The sequence below is a fragment of the Euleptes europaea genome, chromosome 1, assembly GCF_029931775.1.
Source record: "Euleptes europaea isolate rEulEur1 chromosome 1, rEulEur1.hap1, whole genome shotgun sequence".
NCBI classification, from domain to species: Eukaryota; Metazoa; Chordata; class Lepidosauria; order Squamata; family Sphaerodactylidae; genus Euleptes; species Euleptes europaea.
The window spans coordinates 104,824,767-104,848,046 of record NC_079312.1 but is presented as its reverse complement, the minus strand read 5'-3'; the positions used below and the strand labels follow the sequence as shown (position 1 = coordinate 104,848,046).

At 43.9% G+C, this 23,280-nt stretch overlaps 1 protein-coding gene across 1 annotated transcript in view; it reads right to left on the bottom strand.

The window, feature by feature from the left end:
* Nucleotides 1-418: 418 nt before the first annotated feature.
* Nucleotides 419-23,280, bottom strand: part of ARHGEF37 (Rho guanine nucleotide exchange factor 37) — a 59,510-nt gene continuing 36,648 nt past the window's right edge. The window contains exons 5-13 of the mRNA XM_056847854.1: nucleotides 20,416-20,615; nucleotides 18,305-18,435; nucleotides 17,645-17,749; nucleotides 12,561-12,671; nucleotides 8,674-9,003; nucleotides 5,984-6,112; nucleotides 4,887-5,082; nucleotides 1,797-1,969; nucleotides 419-654 (exon numbers count right to left, since the gene is read on the bottom strand). Of these exons, the coding sequence (XP_056703832.1) occupies nucleotides 421-654; nucleotides 1,797-1,969; nucleotides 4,887-5,082; nucleotides 5,984-6,112; nucleotides 8,674-9,003; nucleotides 12,561-12,671; nucleotides 17,645-17,749; nucleotides 18,305-18,435; nucleotides 20,416-20,615 (1,609 nt within the window). The 3' untranslated portion in view covers nucleotides 419-420. The remainder of the gene's footprint in view (nucleotides 655-1,796; nucleotides 1,970-4,886; nucleotides 5,083-5,983; nucleotides 6,113-8,673; nucleotides 9,004-12,560; nucleotides 12,672-17,644; nucleotides 17,750-18,304; nucleotides 18,436-20,415; nucleotides 20,616-23,280) is intronic.

The following is a 23,280-nucleotide window of genomic DNA, read 5'->3' as shown; positions in this document are numbered from 1 at the left end:
CTTTCTTTCTTTCTTTCTTTCTTTCTTTCTTTTGCCTTCATTATGCCAGAACGAAGACACTATTGATCCTTGAGCACATATTTCTCACATTCTGTAGGAACTGTCCATTCACAAACCTCTATTTGACAAACACTGATGGGGCCAACATCTTGAGATTGGGCCTACATTTTGAATAGATCCTTTCCCCTCATATTCGTGCTGTTAGGCCAAAAAAAGGAAAAAGTTACCACTGCAAGCAGCCTCACACCAATATTTCTTCACACCTTTTCGTAAAAGTGTGGACTTGTAACAATCTACTAACTTCCTGACCCCACCACCTGCCTCTTCCCTCACCGCATGACCAGCCCTCTGGGGGGGAAAGGGAGAGGACGGGTCAGGGGAAGCAGGACTGACTTCTGAAACTGAACATTTTTTTTGCTGTTACGTCTGCTGAGCTGGAAGTGGCCATGCAGGTGAGCTCCATCCGGGCGGTTCTGGAGCAGGCACTGACACTAGGTAGCTGGAAGGCACGTAGCCCCTCTGTCCATTCACCTCTACCAGGCTCCACTCTTTGCTCCCCTTCTTATCATAGGGCTCCAGGACCGTTACCGGCTGGCCTGGTCTCAAGCTGACCTCATGATTGTTCCTGGCTGTGAATGCGTAGCCAGCCACCACCTGAGGAAAGCAGGGAGATTCAATTATAAACATGCGACACCAGAGAATAAGCAACTCAAATCTACTGTAGAACCTGAGGCTGCCAAATTTCCAGAGACTCTGCCATTAGATATGCCAGAGAGGTAAGCGGGATTTTCTCTCTGTGTGGTGGGGCTTCTGTAAAGAAGCAGATTAGCAGAAGGTGAATAATATATTCAAAACATGTGAATATATGCATATTTGCAAAATCCCACTTTTCTTAGCACAGCGTTTTTCTTTTTCTTTTAAGAAGAAGAAGAAGAGTTGGTTTTTATATGCCTACTTTCTCTACCACTTAATGAAGAATCAAACCAGCTTACAACCACCTTACCTTCCACTCCCCACAACAGACACCCTGTGAGGTAGGTGAGGCTGAGAGAGCTCTAAGAGCTGTAACTAGCCCAAGGTCACCCAGCTGGCTTCATGTGTAGGAGTGGGGAATCAAACCGGGTTCTCCAGATTAGAGTCCACCGCTCTTAACAACTACACCAGGCTGGCTATTATCCCATGTATTATTTCATGCAGAACCACTCCGTATGTTTGTGGTGGGAGTATGATGGACTGCATGACACAGGAGCTTTAATCACATGGACTTCGTGTGGCTAAGAGCAATTCTACACTGCTGGTTATCTCACAGTTTCTGTGTTGGCTCTCACTGCTTATTGGACTTTGTCCTTTGGTCATCTCTTCCATGCTTGTTCCAAAATATCCTCCCCCCCTCCCCTCAGTTTCTTGCTTCACAGTGTCTGACGCCTCAGGATTTGCTAATCTAGCTGGGCTGACCCAAGATTATGCTGGCAGGGTTTATATCCCACTTGCCAAGACCGTTCTTTCTTTAGAAAAGACCCTCGGGAGAAATAGACAAGTTTGCATACAGAAATGGCATGATCGAAGTAAATGCTCCAAATTCATGCTCCAAATTTACACAACGGCACAGGAAATGCCATTAAACTCTATGCACACATATCCCATATTATGCATAGGAAAACAATGGAAAGAAAATTGCTGTGCAGTCCTGTGCAGAGTTACTCCAGTCTTCACCCATGGAAATCAATGGGTTTAACGTGGTGGACCTCTGCATAGGATTGCACTGTTGTGGCTGATGGGTTTTTTTCTCTACTCACCTGGAAAGTTGGTGTAACGAAATTGATGGGTGGGCTGGGAGTCTCGGGTGAATTGTAAGAATGACGTCTCCTCTCGGCCCCATCATTTGGAGCCAGTGTCTCCATCTTGGACTTTTGGTTGTGGACTAGATGATATGGCTGGACTTTCCCAGACGGGATGTAGCCTCTTGGCCCTGCATGGCACAGAGACAGTCACGGTCATGCCGAGCCCCACGTACAGCCTTATCCTTTTTGTTCATCGACTGGTACATAAGAACATAAGAAAGGCCCTGCTGGATCAGATCAAGGCCCATCAAGTCCAGCAGTCTGTTCACACAGTGGCCAACCAGGTGCCTCTAGGAAGCCACTAACAAGACGAGTGCAGCAGCACCATCCTGCCTGTGTTCCACTGCACCCAAAATAATAGGCATGCTCCTCTGATACTAGAGAGAATAGGTATGCAGCATGACTAGTATCCATTCTAACTAATAGCCATGAATACCCCTCTCCTCCATGAAAATGTCCACTCCCCTCTTAAAGCCCTCCAAGTTGGCAGCCATCACCACATCCTGGGGCAGGGAGTTCCACAATTTAACTATGAGTTGTGTGAAAAAATACTTCATCTGTTTTGAATCTCTCACCCTCCAGCTTTAGCAGATGACCCCGTGTTCTAGTATTATGGGAGAGGGAGAAAAACTTCTCCCTGTCCACTCTCTCCAAACCATGCATAATTTTATAGACCTCTATCATGTCTCCCCTCAGCCGCCTTCTTTCCAAGCTAAACAGCCCTAAGCGTCTTAACCGCTCCCCATAGGACAGTTGCTCTAGTCCCCTAATCATTTTGGTTGCTCTTTTCTGCACCTTCTCAAGCTCTGTAATATCCTTTTTTAGGTGTGGTGACCAGAACTGTACACAGTATTCCAAGTGTGGTCTCACCATAGATTTGTACAAGGGCAGTATGATATCAGCAGTTTTATTCTCTATTCCTCGTCTAATTATGGCCAGCATGGAATTTGCCTTTTTTACAGCAGCCGCACACTGGGTTGACATCTTCATTGAGCTATCCACTACCACCCCAAGATCCCTTTCTTGGTCTGTTGCTGCCAGCACAGATCCCATCAGTGTATATGTGAAGTTGGGATTTTTTGTCCCAATATGCATCACTTTATACTTACTTACATTGAATCTCATTTGCCATTTTAATGCCCATTCTTCCAGTATGCAGAGATCCTTCTGGAGCTCTTCACAGTCTGATTTTGTTTTAACCACCCTAAATAATTTGGTGTCATCTGCAAACTTGGCTACTTCACTGTTTAACCCCTGCTCCAGGTCATTGATGAACAGGTTGAAAAGCACCGGTCCCAACACAGATCCCTGAGGCACCCCACTGCTCACATCCCGCCATTGGGAGAAGGTGAATTGGTACAGGTGAATGGGGGCCGCACCTCTAGTTACAGTGCAGCGACTTTACAGGGAACAAAGGAGTCTGGCACTCTCTGAAAAGGTTGTCTTGAAAGAAGGGGTGGAGGGAAAGCAGAGGCCAGGGAAAAGGAAGAATGGGGTGGGTTGCATTGGTGGAAGGAAAGAGGAACAAAGTGGCGGAGGTATGGAAAGCCAAGTGCAAGATAGTTCTGTGCTTGCTTTTTCCTCCTGCCTGTCTTTTTCGGCAACTTGAGCAGAAGCTGCACTGCCTCCAGCTAGACCAGCATCCTGCAATATGCTCAGAGTCTGCCGAGTGCGTCCATGGCAGCAGGAATGCCATCCCACAATTGCCCAAAGGCCTCTCTCCCCAGGCTTTTACGAAGCATACAATTAGGGTGGTGCGAAAAAGAAAAATTCAGTAAATTTCGGGTTTGGGTTTATAGGGCCTGATTTTTTTCGGTAAGCCCAGAATAAGTCGAATACCCATACCCAAAACATTGTAAACTTTACCATGCATTTCTATGGAGGGGGGTGACCCCTTCTGGACCCCATAAAATCAGTCACCTCCCCTTCGACCCAATCTTCACCTAACTTTGGGATTCATGCAAGCATAGTCTCTTGAAGCTACCCTGAAAAATTGGGAACTCTACCTCCAAAAATGCCTCCCCCAGAGCTCATTAAAAAAATTCCCATAGGAAAAAGCCCGGAGAAAGCAAAAATTTCAGGAATTGCATATTTGCCTTTGGCAAATACCAGGTTTTGGTATTTGGTAAAACTGAAAAACGAATATTGCCAAAACGGCTAATTTCAGGTTTATTTTCGGTTCAGGTATATCGATATGCACAACCCCATATACAATGGGTTTTTCTAGGCTGGTACACTCTCTTAGAGTCAAAACAACTGTGACTGATGGGGGGGAGGATCCACATATCTATGCATGTATTCACCTTTTCACATCTAAACTATGGAGTGGGGTGGAGTCTATTTTTTAAAAAATGGAGTACATGGGTGTGGGGTGCTAAATCTTGCCTTGCCACCTACCTTACTCACTGCACCCTGCTGCTTTCAGCACTTTTCATTCAGCCTAGCACATTCCTTAACAGAGACAGGCTGAAAGAAAAATGCTGAAAGCAACCAGATACAGTGAGGTTGGGTATGGGAGTGGGTAGGTCATAGGGAGCTAGAGAAAAGGGGTGAAAAGCTCCCCTCACTGCCATTCCCATTGGCAAAAGCAGGGTGGAAGGGAAACTGGAAGCTCCTTTCCCCCTCTTGCAGCACTGCCTTGCCTCGCAGTGCAGGTGAGCTCCCCCAATGTACACTTGACTGTGAGCCCAGTCACCCACCTGTGACCCAGCACATGCCAGGTGTATCATGCAGTTATGGCCTCAAACATTCCTAGATCAATGTACTTTAGGTGGTATCAGTACTGTGCTCAGTGGAGCATCTTTTTGGCATGCAGAAGGTCCCAGGTTCAACCCCCGTCATCTCCAGTTAAAGGGACTAGGCCTGAGACCCTGGAGAGCTGCTGCCAGTCTGAGTAGACAATACTGGCTTTGATGGACCAAGGGTCTGATCCAGTATAAGGTAGTTTCATGTGTTCATGTGCTAAACTCCGATGGCTTGTGCAACCCAAACGCCACCCTTGGTATTAAGGAAAAGAGTTAGTGACAGTGTTATCCTATGGAGTACCTCCAGCATCCACCAGCCATCGATTACTGTTGCCTTTGGTGTCCATGTCATGAAGAAGAGCTACAATCTGCCCCCTCTGAAGAGTCAGGTCCATATCTTTGCTGCCACTGATGTTGCTTGTAACTTGGTAGAGCTTATTTGGCCCATGCTTATTCACGAGCAAAAAAACCCTCCTCTCCTCTGCAGGGCTGAGAGGCTGGAGAAGCACAAAGAAAAGTGGGTCAGAATGGGAAGATCTCTTGTAAAATATGGTACCACCACCCATGGTGCATTTTGTTATTTTGGACAACTGGAAGATGGGTCAGTAGCATGCCACTGCTATGTCTCAGCTAAATTATTCTACCACAACAAAAAACAAATCCCAAATAAATCAAACACAGTATTTATAATAAGCTGCATTAAATAATTAATCTGTGCAATTAAACTGGCAGGGAAAGTTACATTCCATATTGGTTGTATTTGAATTCATAATTGTTGATACGACAGTAACACAATACAGGGAAGTATCTTTGTGGGCAATTATTTATAGCTCCTTCTGCCACTTGTGAAGAGAAAATCTATAGCGATGCCTAAGTTTTGAGGAACCTGATTTATTTCAAATTTGAAAATGCCCACAAAGCGCGGGGAAACACAGGGGGAGAGCGAGGCGACCTCTGACAGTCAGAAACGGCATGCATAATCCAAACAAAGACCTGAAGTCATCGGAGGGATGACAGCGAGTGAAACAGCCATGCGTGAAAGACCAAACACCTTTTCTCAAGGAAGCACTTTTGCCATAGATGGCAGTGGCACACAAGGCAGCTGAGTGCCTGAACCACAAAAGCTAAATGGCATACATACACTGCACACCCATCCCACTGGAGGGGGGGTGTCTTCTGCCTTGGGATACCTCTCTTGCACTGGAACATCAATATTTTAACAATGGGAAAGTGCAATTATTGCCCTAAGGTAGTGCCTCTATTTTGAGTGGTCACGCAAGTGTCATGGGGATCTATAGGATAATGCCCATGCCATCACTGGGGATGAATGGCATGTGTCATCCAGTCATCATTCTGGGTGAAGGGGAAAAGGAGATTTGACAAGAAAGCACCCTTTACCTGCACAACTGGGCTCGGCATAACACTCTCAAATTTCCTGGAGAAGGAATAAAGCTGATTTTCAGCCTGGCTTAATGTATCTTTCACCATTTTCCAGAAATCAGCTTCAGGAAGGTGCCGGTGTGGCAGCTGGAAAGAAGAACCATAGAATTAATTGAAACATTTTAGGGAAATGTTTCGAAAGATCTTGGAAGATAAAAGAGTGGAAATCTGTAGCAAACAGATTTTAGCTAAAAGAAAACTACTGGCTACCAGGTTTGTTGTAAGTTTCTAATGAGCCTACTACGTGAGGGATTTGACTGTATGCCCAAAGAAAAGACACATGGCTCTCAGAGAAGAGATCACTATGCAACAATGGGAACAGCTTTGGATGAAGGCAATTAAATATACAGCAAGTTAGTCCCCGAGATAAAACTGGTATAAAATGTTTTATCACGGGTATATCACACCAATCGACATCAAAAAGATGAACAAGAATACATCTGGCCATTGTTAGAAATGCAAGGAAGTAGATGGAACTTTTTATCATACATAGTGGTCATGTAAAGAGTTGAGAAAATTCTGGTGTAAAATTCATTTTGAAATACAATTTTTTTTGAAGATTAAATTTGCAATGGACCCTAAAGCAGTGTTGTTAGGAATTTTACCATCTGCAATAGGCAAATATTCGGAGGAACTATTCAGATACATGATCACAGCTGCAAGAGTGATTATTGCCACAAAATGGAAATTGGAAGAACGGCCAAATACAGAAGACTGGAAAGATAAGTTATCGGAATATGCAGTGATGGCCAAGCTGACGAACTATGTGAACAGAAGTTGTACGGAAGAGTTTAAGAAGAAATTGAAGTTATACAATGTTTATGCTGTTTTGATTATGTATATGTTCATGTTTATGCTCAAGCCAAATTGAAATTGTTTAATTAACAGAGAGATACAGAATATAGTAGAATTTACTGAATATAAACAAGTTAATATATGAAAGTATGATAGTTAGTAAGGCTTTATAATAATGAGAAATTTTAAGAATATTTTATTAGAAACTAATAAATGAAAAATTGTAAAATTGATAGACTGGAATGGAAGCGGAATGAGGGGGAGGTAAAGATATGTATGTTCACCCAGTTAAAAAAAGATGCATGATTTATTTCTATGTTAGTGTAGGATAAGTGAGCCTTATGGCTCAGAGCGGTAAGCTGCAGTACTGCAGTCAAAACTCTGCTCACAACCTGAGTTTGATCCCAACAGAAGTCGATTTCAGGTAGCCGGCTCAAGGTTGACTCCACCTTCCATCCTTCCGAGGTTGGTAAAATGAGTACCCAGCTTGCTGGGGGTAAAGTGTAGCTGACTGGGGAAGGCAATGGCAAACCATCCCGTAAACATAGTCTGCCTAATAAATGTCGGGATGTGACGTCACCCCATGGGTCAGTAATGACCTGGTGCTTGCACAGGGGGCTTCCTTTACCTTTTAGTCTAGGATGACATGCTAGCTTGTATTGTGTGTATGTTTTTTTTCTGTTAGCTGTTTTTATGGAGGAGAAAAATAACTCTGAACTCTCAGGGATGCACTGGATCTATCATGAGGCGGGCTGCTGAGTGTAGGGGAGAAGATGACAGATTGTTAATAGTGGCTGCAGTCCGAATCAGAAGAGATGTGAGAGATTTGCAAGGAGGAACTTTGGTGTGTCTGTGTTTTATAAAAAGCTAATTAGCAGCTCCACTCAGCACCTTTGCAGATTGGGGCAGGGTCACTGGTGGTTAACTCTTTCCTCCCTTGCCTCTTCCATGATTCATACAGCCCTCAGTGCCACAAAAATTAATTCTGCAGGAGAAAGAAAGACAAACTCCACAGCTATCTCCCCCCCCCCGCCCCGAAACACACACGGATAAATGTAGCTCTAGAACAGTGATTTACATTGCAGAAGCAGCACTGGAAAAAAGACTGAACACCCAACTCCGACCCCAACCATCCTCCCCTGGTCTTCAAAGCAGAAGAGTTAGGCTGTTAATGGATCTCTTGATCTGCTCACTTTTCCTGGTAACTTCTTTCTTGGGCAGAGATTGTACAGACTTTGTTCCTCCTGCAACAGTCTTATTGACAATGTAAGTGTTGTCCCAGACTGGGTTCTGTTTCTTGGTCACCCTAGAGTATGACCAAAAAGCAAGACCTAGGAATCGGTCTAACAGACATGATAACCTCATAAGATACCTTGCCTTTTCAAATAGCTATGGGGTCCTAACCTGAATGGTAATGTGCTTAACTGTAGCCATTAGCAATAATAAACCCACACGAAGATTCCAATCCACTGTGTAATCCTATGCAAACTTGCTCCATTGGTTTCAATAGTATTTGAATTGACTCTGCCTAGAACTGGAGAGCCAGCATGGTGTAACGGTTAATGTGTCAGACTAGTTCCTGGAAAACCCAGGTTCAAGTCCCCACTCACACCATGGAAGCTTGCTGGGTGACCTTGGGCCAGTCACACACTCTCAGCCCTGACCCTGGCTAGTATTTGGATGGGAGACCTCCAAGGAATACCATGGTTGTGATGCAGAGGCAGGCAATGGCAAACCACATCCAAACGACTCTTGACTTGAAAACAGGGTCGCCAGAAGTCAGCAGTGACTTGACTACAACAAAAAAGATGAAAATGGGGGGGGGGGAGAGAACTGCATTGTGTGTCCTTTACCTGAGGAATCTCCCCTTCTGCCTCTTGAAGAACTTGCTTGGCCAGATCCCTCTGAAGAACCACAAAACTATGCAGAATCTGCCCCAGCCACTTCAGGGCCACGAGGTTGAATACAGGAAGTTCAGACACCAGCAAGGCATTAATGGCAAGATAGGTATTCATGCCAGCCTCCTCCTCGTACGTCACACTGCCTGTCTCGTTCCTCTTCTCCTCGAGTTCCTCGTAGTCCAGCAGTTTGTGTAAGCGCTTCCTGATCAGTTTTTGAGGCCCCTTCAGAGTCTCTGACAGATTGCACAGTGGCAGATACACCAGGTGTTCCAGGCGTTTCTTCTGCAAAGGAGAAAGGTCACACACATTTCTGAAATATCGCTGCTCTGCATTGTGCTTGGAGTACAGCAGATCAGAAGAGGGTTAGTAGTGGGTTTAGACCCACTGGCTTTTCCTCTCCATGCTCATATACCTCCCCAGCCAGGGAAAGACTAGATATGAGGAATTTCTCCTAGAAGAGCTCAAGAGAAACTTGATTTGGATCTATCAGTCACCAAGGCATCCTTTCATTATACAACCAAACAGCTCAGTCTGAAAGAAACCTTGCAGTTATTTAAAGGGTTACTTTACAGCAATAAGCACAGTGAACATATCAAAGCACAATTTCAGTGTTTTGAGATCAAGGAAATGTGAGTTCTCAAGCGATGAAAGGATTTCACACATTCCTACCCTTATTGTTCTGGAATTTCTTTCTGTGCTACATTTTACTCCTCCTTGATTCCAGTTTAACTAGGAGAATATTGATTTTGGAGAATGATTCATGTCCCCCAGCTTTTAGTTGCGTCTTTTCTCCTCTGCATTGATAAATTACTGGGGGGGGGGGGAATGCAGTCTTGATGGTGATATGTGTATGATAACAAAAAACAAAAGGGAGAAGGAAAGACCCAACCTAAAACCAAAGTTGGGGACCCAAAGGTTGGGTGGAAAAAGACTCAATTATGTATAGAAATATATTTATTTTAAGGTGCTGATATCTATTTATTTTAAGGTGCTGATATCTATCATATATAGATATAATATATCTATAATTTTGATATTATTATATCTATATACATATCTATCTATCTATCTATCTATCTATCAGACTCAATTAGATATAGAAATATATTTTAGGTGCTGATATCTATGCATTACAGATATATATATATATATATATATATATATATATATATATATATATATATATATATATATATATATATATATATATATATCTGTAATACATAGATATCAGCACCTAAAATATATTTCTATATCTAATTGAGTCTTTTTCCACCTAACTTTTGGGTACCCAGTTATGTGAATGATTGCATCAAAAGTTTTTATGGAGTTTTCAGTGTGCCACTACATGCCTGTGCACCGATTAAAATGCACACACACAAAAAATAGATACAACCATACATATAATCCCATCAAGATTGTTTTCTCCCTGCTCCATTTTATTATGGCACACACGTGTTATGAATGTTGGGCCCTCTGACAGTAAATATTTCACTGGAATGAGTAATCAGATCCCCAGGTGAACAATGGAGGCAGGAAGGGTCGGGAAAGCCTAAGCAAGTAGTGAAACATCCATCAAGCTGTCCTTTTCCTCTGATGGAAGATCAGGTGCTCACCTGTAAGGCATCAAAGAGCCAATTTGCCCTGGTGACAAATTGGATGACAGGGCCACGAAGCTTCTGATCCATAACTGGGAATCTTATTGATTAAATGGGGTTGTGGAGGGAAATGGAGAGGGAGCCCCTCACTTGTCATTGGCCTGAAGAAGGGAGGGGGCTGTCCCTGCAATCTAGGGTTGCTAGGTCCCTCTTCGCCACCAGTGGGAGGTTTTGGGGGCGGAGCTTGAGGAGGGTGGGGTTTGAGGAGGGGACGGACTTCAATGCTATTGAGTCCAATTGCCAAAGCGGCTATTTTCTCCAGGTGAACTGATCTCTATTGGCTGGAGATCAGTTGTAATAGAAGATCCCAGCTAGTACCTGGAGGCTGGCAACCCTACTGCAATCCCAGAAATGGGGGTGCTCCACCAGGCACCCTTTTGTCTAATCTTTGTCTTTGTCCTGTTTTGGAATCTCAGGGAGGGGAATGAGCCTCCACACAAACTTACTGCAAGAAGAGCAGAGTCAGGCCCATCCCTAAACAAGGAAATTGGGCAATGCTTCACAGGGTGTCAGTTAACTCTAGCTAGGACTGTTTTATGTTTGTTTCTCCAGCCAATCCTGGTTTATCTTTCTTCCCTCCCTTTTCTGCCTGGGGGAGAAACTCTTTTATCAAGGCCAGAGCTGTTTATACCTGCTCTGCTCCTCCCCTCCAGCTCCTGCAATTATAAAGGAAGCTGGCTTTTAGAAGGAGGGGAGGATGTGAGTGCCTGCCTGCCTTTCAGCTCAATCTAAAACAGTGTTTGACCCATTTATTTTAATAATGTGTTGTGAATGAGAGGCAAATGGGCAATATATGAAAAAGAAGAGTTAGTTTTTATTTGCCGACTTTCTCTACCACTTAAGGAAGAATCAAACCGGCTTACAATCACCTTCCCTTCCCCTCCCCACCAGACACCCACCCTGTGAGGTAGGTGGGGCTGAGAGAGTTCAGAGAGAACTGTGATTAGCCCAAGGTCACCCAACTGGCTTCATGAGTAGGAGTGGGGAAACAAATCCAGTTCACCAGATTAGCCTCCACCGCTTATGTGGAGGAGCGGGGAATCAAACCCGGTTCTCCAGATCAGAGTCCACTGCTCCAAGCCACTGCTCTTAACCACTACACCACACTTGCTCTCAGGCTAACAGCGTCCTAAATAAACAAATACAATTGCTTCCTGCTTACATTAGACATTTAATGGAATAAAGGTCTCGGGAGAGAGGCAATTCCTTGCATAGAGACTTCAACCCATGTTAGCCTTTAGATTGATCAGAAGGGAGTGGGGAGAAGAACAAGCAAGCAGGAAGGGGTGGGTTCAGCTTCTCCTCTCTCTCATACATACATCTAGCTGAGATGGACTAGAGACCATCTCTTCCAGTATTATACTAGAAAAAAATTTGTAACTGGAACTTCTGTAGTGTTGATAGCACTTCTCTGGTTCTGACCCTGTTGGCACTGAAGGAGTCTGAACTGGGAGAAGCTTTCCCCACAAATCTCATCCCACAGGATGCCCAATCTACAGAGGCAGGCGCTAAGGAGTAAGCTGCATGCTTGAGGGGACGAGATCCATAACAACATGCACCTCAGTCACATAGATGGGGGAAACTACACAAATGAACTGTAGGTGCTGAAGTCTGCCACATAATGTATTGTGCAGTGCTCTGTGCAAAATTCAGAAATAAAAAAATGATGTAATGGAGAATGACTGACGCATTGTATCTCTGCTTTGAAAACAAGATTGATGGTGGAAAGGGCTGTCAAGTTGCAGCCAACCCCGAAGGGTCTTCAAGGCAAGAGATGAGCAGAGGTGGGTTGTCATTGCCTGACTTTGTGTTGCGACCCAGGACTTCCTTGGTTGTCTCCCATCCAAATACTAACCAGGGCAAACCCTGCTTAGCTTCTGAGATCTGATGAGCTCAGGCTAACCTGAGTCATCCAGGGCAGGGCTGGAAATGAGATTAGGTGAGCTGGAACTCCAAAATCTGAGAAGAGATTTGGATGAGGATAATTTGGAAGTATCACTTGTTCCAAATGGACAGAGGCCAACTACCAAATGTCCGAAATGGAAAGGCCCTAGAGCACTAAGTGAAACATATGCCTTTACGGAAGAAAGCAAACCAGCAGCTTGTTTTCCAAATCCCTGAATTGGTCCTCTTCACCTCTCCTGTAACAATGAAATGCAACTAGAAACAAACAGCACTTACAAACTCAGGCAAGATGCTGCTGTTGAGTTTTCCTGCAAGACGGCAACACTGATGTCTAGTCCCTTCTTCTATGTCCAGCTCATTCTCATGGGGTTTAGAGCCAAGGAACACCTGCAAGATAAAGAAATGGGCCTGGTGACATAAAAATGACTTGGGTGTGTTTTTATCAGGAACACATCCAAGGGCATAAGGCTCACCTGAGCGCTCAGGAAAACTATGGAGAAATAAAAACAGTTGTGACTAAAAAGCCAGGCTCAGAAACGTATCGTCATTATTTGCATAAGCAACGTTGCTCAAGATCTGCTAAAACAGATTCCTTGTGCAAAGCAGAGCACTTCAAACAGAAAAAAAAGAAAAGAAAAACCAGTGGGAGGGAAGAGGGGGAAGGAAATGACCATGGAGGATTATTTGTTACTTATCAACCAGTTTGTGTCCTACCCCTCCAAAGTCCAGGGCAGTTACCAGACTATAACAAATATCATATTGCAATATTAAAGCTGTGAGTGATGGCATACTTCTTACAAAGCGCAGGGGAGGGATGATGGAACTTTGTTTGGAATCTATTAGGCAGATGCTGATCCAATAATCATTGACCTTTTCTGACCCCCTGCCAAACTTGGCAATCAGTCATTGCTGTTAGCCTGAAAATCTATTTGTAACAAATTCAGAGAATTTGATAAGCACTGAGTTGTGGGAGAACCTCAATCCCTATCTAAGTCTCATAAATCAACACTCTACCACTTACTTGAAGAGCCATAATATCTCTTCCTCATAAACTCTTCTTCCTGAGAGAATCAGTGAGAAACCCATAGGCATGTAGGTTTCCATAGGGCCACTTGTATCAATTTTTAGTGGCAATATCCTTTTTTAGATAGATTTATGAAAACTCATTTCAGGATAGTTTTGGTGTGCACATGTGTGTTCATGTACATGCATGCATGTGCTCTTGAGTGATAAAAATAAGGATAAGGCAAAGATGAGGATCAGAAACTGAGAACGTGATTGATTTTCTGGCCACTGTCTAAACTCTCTAGAGAAGCCCCCATCCTGGACCAGTCCTGTTTCTGTAGCTTGTGGATAAACAAAGTTTTGGCTCTTTGTTTGTGACTTTGCAGAAGTACAAGAAGGACCTGAGCGGAGGGATTATAAAACTGTTACCGACCTGCCAAACAATGCATTAGGAGGTCAGGACTTTCCACCCTTAGTTCCTTTCATCCCAGGATTGTATTCACATCCTCGGCAGGATTTCCCTAGGTATAAAACTGGATCATGTTCAGCGTGCTGAATCTCAAAGGCCAGGAATTTCAGGGTATCACAACAATTAACAGTTTGAAAGATCATCTTTCTAATTCCGTTTCTTGCCAGCCATACCACAGAGCAGACTGTTGTCTTTTGTTGTTGTTTTTTCCCCTAATCCAGTTTGGCTGGTTTCCTTGGCACAAAGAGTCACTGGCCACAGTCACTGGAAGAATTTGGCAGTGCATAGCACATTGCTTAGGAGCAGGACAGGGTATACTGATGCAATATAATTGCTAAGGTTTGGCCCCCATCAGCTCTCAAAAATTGCTAATAAATGCCACTGTTACTGCAGCAAGATTTACAGCTTCTGTCTCGCAAGAGCTTTGAGCGTGCATCAAAATGGACCCTGCAGAAAATGACCAAAGAGACGTATCTTTTCCTGCCAGTCCATCATTGAAGAGTATATGGGCAACACTGAGTTCACATGTGTAAAACTGCAACAACTGAAGTAAAACAATATTGGGTGCCCTAATCCAACAAGGGAAATATATGCATGGAAACAGTTTCAGCACACAGATTTCCTTGCTGGATCAAGAAGGAATGCGCACACATAAATACAAGTAATCCACCATGACTCCTATTTGTTTCATGTGGCATGGACAAAAATACACATTCACACCTACACTGCACTGGGAAACCACATCCTCAACCACTGTGCACACACTGCTGTGCATAACAATATCTGCATCAAAGCATGAATTGGCAGATGGTGATAAATTGCAGAAAGCTTGCATAACAGTTGCATTTTGAAGCAATACACATTTTGATCAACGTGAAATTTGTGATAGCTTGTTTCTCATCATTGCTTCATGTCTTAGGACCAAGCAAAGCTTTAGCTAAAATATATGGCTACTACCAGTTCACAGAGAGCCCCGTGGCACAGATTGGTAAACTGCAGTACTGCAGTCAAAAGCTCTGCCCACGACCTGAGTTTGATCCCGATGGAAGTCGGTTTCAGGTAGCCGGCTGAAGGTTGACTCTGCCTTCCATCCTTCTGAGGTCGGTAAAACGAGTACCCCGCTTGCTGGAGCTAAAGGGAAGAAGACTGGGGAAGGCAATAGCAAACCGCCCCGCAAACATAGTCTGCCTAGTAAGCATCGGGATGTGACATCACCCCATGGGTCAGGAATGACCCGGTGCTTGCAGAGAGGACTACCTTTACCTTACCAGTTCACACCTTTCCCCCCACATCTCCCAGTAATATCTAGTTCAGAGGTCTTCAACCTGTCCAGACCTGTGACCCATGCATGAGAGGCAGGAGGCACAGCACCTTTCCTGTCTATTTTTATTTATTTATTTGTTTGTGTTATTTATTAGGGTTGCCAGATCTGGGTTGGGAAATTCCTGGAGATTTTGGGAGTGGAGCCTGGGGAGCGACCTCAGTGGGCTTTAATGCCATAGAGTCCACATTCCAAAGCAGCCATTTTCTCCAGGGGAACTGATCTCTGTAAACTGGAGACCAGTTGTAATATTGGGAGATCTCCAGCCACCACCTGGAGACTGGCAACCCTATATAGTTCACCTTTCTCACTGAGACACAAGGAGGATTACACAGTGTAAGTCAATACAGTCAACAGGACAGGACATCCAATAAGCAATATAATAGGATTAGGAATGCAGAAATCTGAAGCCAGGCTGAAACAAAGTGCAAGGATTAACATGACATGTTATACAATGAAGGAATTGCCTAGTAATATATACAGCAACAGACAGACCACAGTCCCTTTCCCTTTATTAAAGCATCTTACTCAACCATTCCATTATAATGTACCTGTGCAAATATGCCCCCCTGAATAATTCCATTTTGAAAAAATAATTACGGTTGCCAACCTCCAGGTAATAGCTGGTGATCTCCTGCTATTACAAGTGATCCCCAGCCAATAAACATCAGTTCACCTGGAGAAAATGGCTGCTTTGGCCTTTGGACTCTATGGCATTGAAGTCCCTCCCCTCCCTAAACCCCACCCTCCTCAGGCTCCTCCCCAAAAACCTCCCACCAGTGGTGAAGAGGGACCTGGCAACCCTAAAAATAATGCAGTAGGTCCTTCCAAAAGGCAGGTCTTTATGAGATTGCGACCCAGAGCTTGTGGCCCAGCAAGAGAGTCTCCATGACCCAAATCAGGTACCCTCTCCCATCACACTGTGGTCCCAATCAAAACTGATGCCCTTACGCACCTGAGAGTCTTCAACAAGGAAGCAAGAGAGTCTCCATAACCCACATCAGACTCCCAACAATGAAGATCATTGATCTAGTTGAAGCAGACATGTACTGTGACGTTGTCAGGCTTACAGGGCTGGCACGACACATTTTACTGCCCCAAGGGTCCTTGTTCCCCAAGCCTCTTCCCACCAAAACTGACAATGAAACTTAAAACTGTTTGCCAAGTTTAGCAAATTTCAGAGGCTAGTGAGAATCCAAAAACTAGCCTTGAAGAGGGCAGGCTGCTGCTTAGACACCAAGGCTGCATAAAATCTTATGTGCCCTTAATTTGACGGTAGGCCTCACTAGACACAGTGTTTCAGGAAATGTATGGTTTGGCCCTTTCTGAAGAAGTGGGCTGTGACTCATGAAAGCTCATACTCTGCCAGAAATTGTGTTAGTCTTCCAGGTGCTACTGGACTCTGGCTCTTTTCTACTCGGCCCTTTCTGTGTGCGTCATATGGCTCAGAAGGAAGCTTATCCATTTGGCTGTCCCTGAACTAGATAAACCACCTTCTGCTAATGGGGTTAAAACCTCTCCAGCTTCTCTATTCAGTGCTAATCTTCATAATAATTCAGCTACACGTTTTTAGAAGCTGCCTTTTTTTTTCTTTTCTTTTTTTTAGTCAAGTCTCACCAGCCCACTGGTCATTTCTCTTCCTCATCTCTAAACTCACAGCAATTTGTCAAAATCTCCCCAGCTGAAAGGTGACGAGCTTAGAGTGGTCGGACTGCCAAACACGATCGCCACAAAAATATCTAAGGTCACCCCCACAGAATGTATCGGAAAAGGGATTGAATAAGGCTTCCAGAGAAGGAAGCAAAGGGAGAGCCGATGCGTCATACAGCTGGTAGGTGTTCTGGAAGGCACTCCCCCACCCCCGCAAATTAAAGATGAATGTATGAAGCCACTTTATAATGAGTCAGACAATTGGCCCATTTAGCTCAGCATTGTCTGCTCTGACTGACAGTAGTTTTCTAGGGTCTCATGCAGAAAAAAAGTGTTCTCAAGCGCCCTCTGAGTCCATCAAATAGAAACATGTAAGTTTCCCAACAGGGCAAGCAGTGGCTCACCGGGTCTGTTTCAGGTTAGGAAAATGACCCAGGGGAAAGGCGTAAGTTCCCTCTCCCATCACACTGTGGTCCCAATCTGAATTGACCCCGAAGATTAGCGCTGAATAGAGAAGATGGAGAGCCGGCGTGGTGCAGTGGTTAAGAGTGGTGGTTTGGAGTGGTGGACTCTGATCTGGAGAACCGGGTTTGATTCTTCACATGAGTGGCAGACGCTAATCTGGTGAACTGGATTTGTTTCCCCACTTCTACACATGAAGCCAGCTGGGTGACCTTGGGCTAGTCACAGCTCTTAGAGCTCTCTTAGCCCCACCTACCTCACAGGGTGTCTGTTGTAGGGAGGGGAAGGGAAGGTGATTGTAAGCCGGTTTGATTCCTCCTTAAGTGGTAGCGAAAGTCGGCATATAAAAACCAACTCTTCTTCTTCTCATACACTTGAGAATTTCAAACAAGGAATTCCCAGTGTGCATGTGATTGAAAGAACCTCAGGCCATCCCAGAAAAAGGAATATTACCTCTGTGTAGCTCAGGAAAGATGCCACATTCTCCTTCAGATCAGCTATACCCGATGCCAACCTCTGAAACTTCTCTTCCAAATCATCAAACTCCTTGTCCTCCGTCTAGAGCCCAAACAAAGGAAATTACCACATAGCTTTTGTGAGAAAAGGCTTCCAGAAAATTACATGTTGCTACCGAAATATACACGCCTTAGCTCCAAACTACATACTGTTTACAGTATATGTTATGTAAATTCCAGTTCTGGACGTCTGAAGTGATATGTTGCCTAATTGGTAGACTTCTATTTTTCACCTACGGCATCAGGGAAGGCATAGAATATTAACAGGAATTCACTGAGCTCAGGAGAAAAAGCTCTACCCACTGGCTTTGATTTGAAAGTCAGAGTGGTATAGTATCAGACTTGGGAGACTCAGGTTCAAATCACTTAGCCACGAAACTCACCAGATGACCTTCGGCCGATCACTCTCTGTCCATCTAACCTACCTCATGGTGTTGTGAGGATAAAATGGAGGGGAAGGGAAAGAGAAGCAAGTGTGCTACCTTGAATTACTTGGAAGAAAGCTGAGATAAAAAGCTTGATATGTCTTGGTTTCCTGGGGTTTATCAGGGTTAATTCAATTGACTTAAGTAGGAAACTAGCTGGTCAGGATACACACCTTAGGTATAATTCCGGCCTCGTGCATAAAGAGACGGCTCAGTCGTGTGGTCTTCTTGGCGACTGAATGGGTATTCAGCCGGGCCAGGCGCTCCCGCAGTGTCAGATACCCAGCTTTGTTGTATTTGTCTGCTATTCTCAGTTACATTGAAGGATGGAAACACAAGAAAGGAACACATTATGCCAGCCAGGGAAGAAATCTATCACTTTCTGAGTTTGGTGATACAGAACATTGTCTCAATGTAAGGGAAGAACTGGTTTTTGAGGTATGGCTATGATGGAAAAAAAACTTGTTTTTATCAATGTTGGTATACCAGCTGTCTACAAAGAAAAACTAGTCCCAGAATTTCTATGATAGCAGGTTGGGTTAGTCACTTTCCAGGGAGCAACAAGTATGCTCTCAGTGATTTCTCATACCCTAACATGATACGCTCCCTGTCCACCTGATGGTTAGACAACAGCCTGTTAAGTACCCAGTTAACAGGCAATCTCCATAATAGTAGTTAATCCTTTGCCATCCCATTCGCCTTGAGGAATAAACATCTGTATTGCTAGTTCCAGCTATACAAGTGACACAGTTTTTTCAAAAGTTACAAACCCAAATTTCTGCCTCCAAAAGTTATTTTTGTGAAGAGAGATACTTTTGCAGTGAGAAGGGGACAGAAATCACCCATCTGGGAAAATGCTCTGCATCATGGTGGAGACTAGAGTGAATTTATGGCTACTGTTCTTAGCCTATTCATTTTTAAAAATTTTAACAGTAAAACACGTTAAATAAAGAGTCCATATTGTGAAGTTTCTTTTCTAAATTGCTATATTTCTTATGACTTTATCTTTCTGTCTTGACCAATACCATTTTATTTGTTTTTAAAATTACATTGCACTCTGAAATTAAATGCGATATGGTTAACACATTTCTGTTAATAAGTAAAACATAATAAAAACCACAACAACAAATCCTAACAACACAAATTAAAATACCTTTCTAAAGTATAACTGTTCTGTAATGATGTTCTGCATGCTCAACATATCCCCCTGTCTAAACACTCAAATACCCTGACCTGGATGGCCCAGGCTAGCCCAATCACGTCAGATCTTGGAAGCTAATCAGGGTCAGCCCTGGTTGGTACTTGGATGGGAGACCACCAAGGAAACCCAGGGGTTGCTTCACAGAAGCAGGCAATGGGAAACCACCTCTGTTCGTCTCTTGCCTTGAAAATCCTACAGGGTCACCATGGGTCGGCTGCGACTTGACGGCCTTTTCCACTACCAAACACTCAATTAACATTTTTAATCTGAAGAGGAGTGGAAATTGGGTGGCAATAGAAAGACTCCAGACTTCTAGTGTAGTGGTATTGGACCTGTATGCAGAACACTTCCTCTTAAGCTCTTCCTTAAAGATAAGCCCTAGCCATGAAAAGTGTGTTAGTAGCAAATCGCCTCTGTGTTGAAGCTGCCCTCTGCTTTTGTCAAGTATTACCAAACCATCTTAAAGTACCTGAAGGGCTGTCATATAGAGGAGGGTGCCAAGTTGTTTTCTGTTGCCCCAGAAGGTCGGACCAGAACCAACGGGTTTAAATTAAATCAAAAGAGTTTCCGTCTAGACATTAGGAAGAATTTTCTAACAGTTAGAGCTGTTCCTCAGTGGGACAGGCTTCATCGGGAGGTGGTGAGCGCTCCTTCCCTGGAGGTTTTTAAGCAGAGGCTAGATGGCCATCTGTCAGCAATGCTGATTCTATGACCTTAGGCACATCATGAGAGGGAGGGCATCTTAGCCATTTTCTGGGCATGGAGTAGGAGTCACTGGGGGGTTTGTGGGGAGGTAGTTGTGAATTTCCTACAATGTGCAGGAGGTTGGACTAGATGATCCTGGTGGTCCCTTCCAACTCTATGATTCTATTATTCTAACCTTGCCACTGCTTTATTTTAGCTACATTATAAATGTTTGAATCTCAATTGTTTTCACACAGCCATCAGGATCAGACAGTAAGCATACCGTGGCATGTACAGGTGTCAACAGAGCAAATAGTTCCAAGGGCTTCAAACCATCCAACACTACAGGGCTAGGGACTTTAGTCAAGAAGATGTCCCAAGCACATCTGTTTCTCTCACCTACTTCCTTGCGTCTTTTGTACTCATTGATGTTGGCATTGACCTCTACCATAGCCTTAGTTGCAGCTGAAAGGGCTTCATAAGCGCTGTCACTGTCCAGGGTGTTTTCCAAAATCTTCTGCAGCAGTAGTGGGTATTTTGTGACCCGTTGTACTGGCATCACCAAGAAGAAGCTCAAGTCTGAAGCACCAGTGTGAGGCCTGCAAAAGAAATGTATAAAGATATAAAAACCTTTTAAGGCCTCAAGAGCTTCCTGAGCTTTCCATAACTGGAGCACACATTGGCTAGACTTCTGAAGCGATACTGTATTTTGTTTTGATTTCTTTCTTTGAAGGCTGCAAGAAAATTGGTGCCTGACACAGAATTGTATCATGCCGAACAGTTTCATTGCTCTGTACAGTTGCCAGCAAATGAGGGAGAGGGTAGGGGGCAAATCCCTGGAAGTGAAGACACGTTGCTGACATGGCTCTGATGTGATGCTCTGCATCCTAGACCAGCACACTGGTGATGTGGTCTTGGTGTCACTTCCAGGGATTTGCTGGAAGTGATGTCGTGCTGTTGGTATGATGCTGCTTTATTTTTATATCTCCCCAGCCCTCCCAAGTGGCAGTGGGCAATGGAGAGGGAGGCCAGCTAGCCTCCCTATTTCTCTGTGCCTCAAGTTCTTAATGTAACAGAAATAGCAGAAAACTGCATCAAACCTGAATTCTGAGCCTGGATTTAGGGAGTCTGTCACTTTGCAAGACTCAAGATCATCTGAGATCTGCATGTGACCCAAAATTGATCCAGATTATTTATTTCATTTTCTTGTATTTATGACATAAACTTTTAAAATATAATCTATAATAACAAAAGTGTGTGTGTTTCAGTGCCAGCGTGGTGTAGTGGTTAAGAACGGTGGTTTGGAGTGGCGGAGTCTGATCTGGAGAATGGGGTTTGAGCCCCCCCTCCTCCACATGAGCGACGGAGGCTAATCTGGTGAACTAGGTTGGTTTCCCCACTCCTACGCACGAAGCCAACTGGGTGACCTTGGGCAAGTCATTCTCTCTCAGCCTCATCTACCTCACATTGGGTGTCTGTTGTGGGGAGGGGAAGGAAGGTGATTGTAAGCCAGTTTGACTCTCCCTTAAGTGGCAGAGAAAGTCTTCAAATGCCACTTCATATAAAAACCAACTCTTCTTCTTCTTCTTCTGCCAGGTATAAATTATCAGACAATAAAGCTGGGAGTTTCAAAACTTGCTGATAGCTTCAGGATGATACTGGGAGTTACAGTGCCGAAAATGAAGGACATTAGAACATCCTGGCCCAGATTATTTCCAGAATACCCCTGTGCTTTTTGTAATGAAAGCAACAGTTTAGCCACTAGAAGCCAGGAAGGCAGAGATGGCACAGACACAATGGGTAGAGAATATCCCCTCCTTTGCAAAAATAGGTCTAGCAACTTCTCTGTGCTACATTAAAAAAAAAAACACTCCTTTTCTCTGTCACTGTGTACTTCCTTAATCAACAGTTGTCTTGGCAACCACTGAAACCCTTTGAGGTGTCGGTTGTCTCTTTCTGCACATTCAGAGAAGGTGGGCTCTTTGAAAGCTTTGTAAAGGTAACAAAACAGAGCTGCCTAAAGCATACACGTTTCCCTACAGATGCAGTTTAAAAGCCAAAAGGATGTTGGGTGGGCACCGTTACCGTCACAATAAGCAGCCTCAAATAAAACCAACAAGGCCTGACGGGACAAACAGCCACAAATCTGCCTCAGCTTTAAACAGATGACAGGACACTACCCGTGCAATAAAAGTAACCTGTGCCCCCTATGAGTAGGGTTGCCAGGTCCTTGTTCGCCACAGGCGGGAGGTTTTGGGGTCAGAGCCTGAGGAGGGCGGGGTTTGGGGAGGGACTTCAATGCCATAGAGTCCAATGGCCAAAGCGGCCATTTTCTCCAGAGGAACTGATCTCAATCGGCTGGAGATCAGTTGTAATAGCAGGAGATCTCCAGCTAGTACCCGGAGGTTGGCAACCCTACCTATGAGACACCAAGTGTGCTGGGCTGGTAACCCTAAGTCACAATGAAATGACATTAAAAGAGTAAAAGAAAACACATTTTACAAAAACGTTGCTATACCTATGGTTTTAAAAACAGTTGCCTTTGATTTGCAAAACCCCTGCTTTACACATGGGCAACTTTATGTAGGATGCTCAAGAGTAGGAGACAGAAGAAAACTATTTATTTTAACTCCTAACAGAAGGACAATGAATGTAATATAAGGAAGCCTTACTACTATAATAAATTATTTTGTTCTTTTAACTTTTAATTTGTTAATTAATATTTGTAATTTAGTTATTTATTCGTTATTATATTTTACTGTATATGTGTAGATGTAAAATTGTTGAATATAATTGTTATATTAAATCAATATTTTCTTAAACCGAACTGTTATATTAACTTAGATACCAAAAATCATAACGTTTATTTAAATTCACAATAAATTCACAATAAAATTAATTCAAATCCAAATGCTGTATGCTTTTTGTGTGTGTGAAGTGCCATCAAGTCGCAGCCGACTTATGGCGACCCCTTTTTGGGGTTTTCATGGCAAGAGACTAACAGAGGTGGTTTGCCAGTGCCTTCCTCTGCACAGCAACCCTGGTATTCCTCGGAGGTCTCCCATCCAAATATTAACCAGGGCTGACCCTGCTTAGCTTCTGAGATCTGACGAGATCAGGCTAGCCTGGGCCATCCAGGTCAGGGTGTATGCTTTTTAAACGATTTGTTTTACAGAATACTCCTACAGAATACAGGAGAAAAATATGGCCAAACTGCCCTTTCAATGTTAACCCATGGAGTAAGCAGGGGCAGAGACCCTGCTG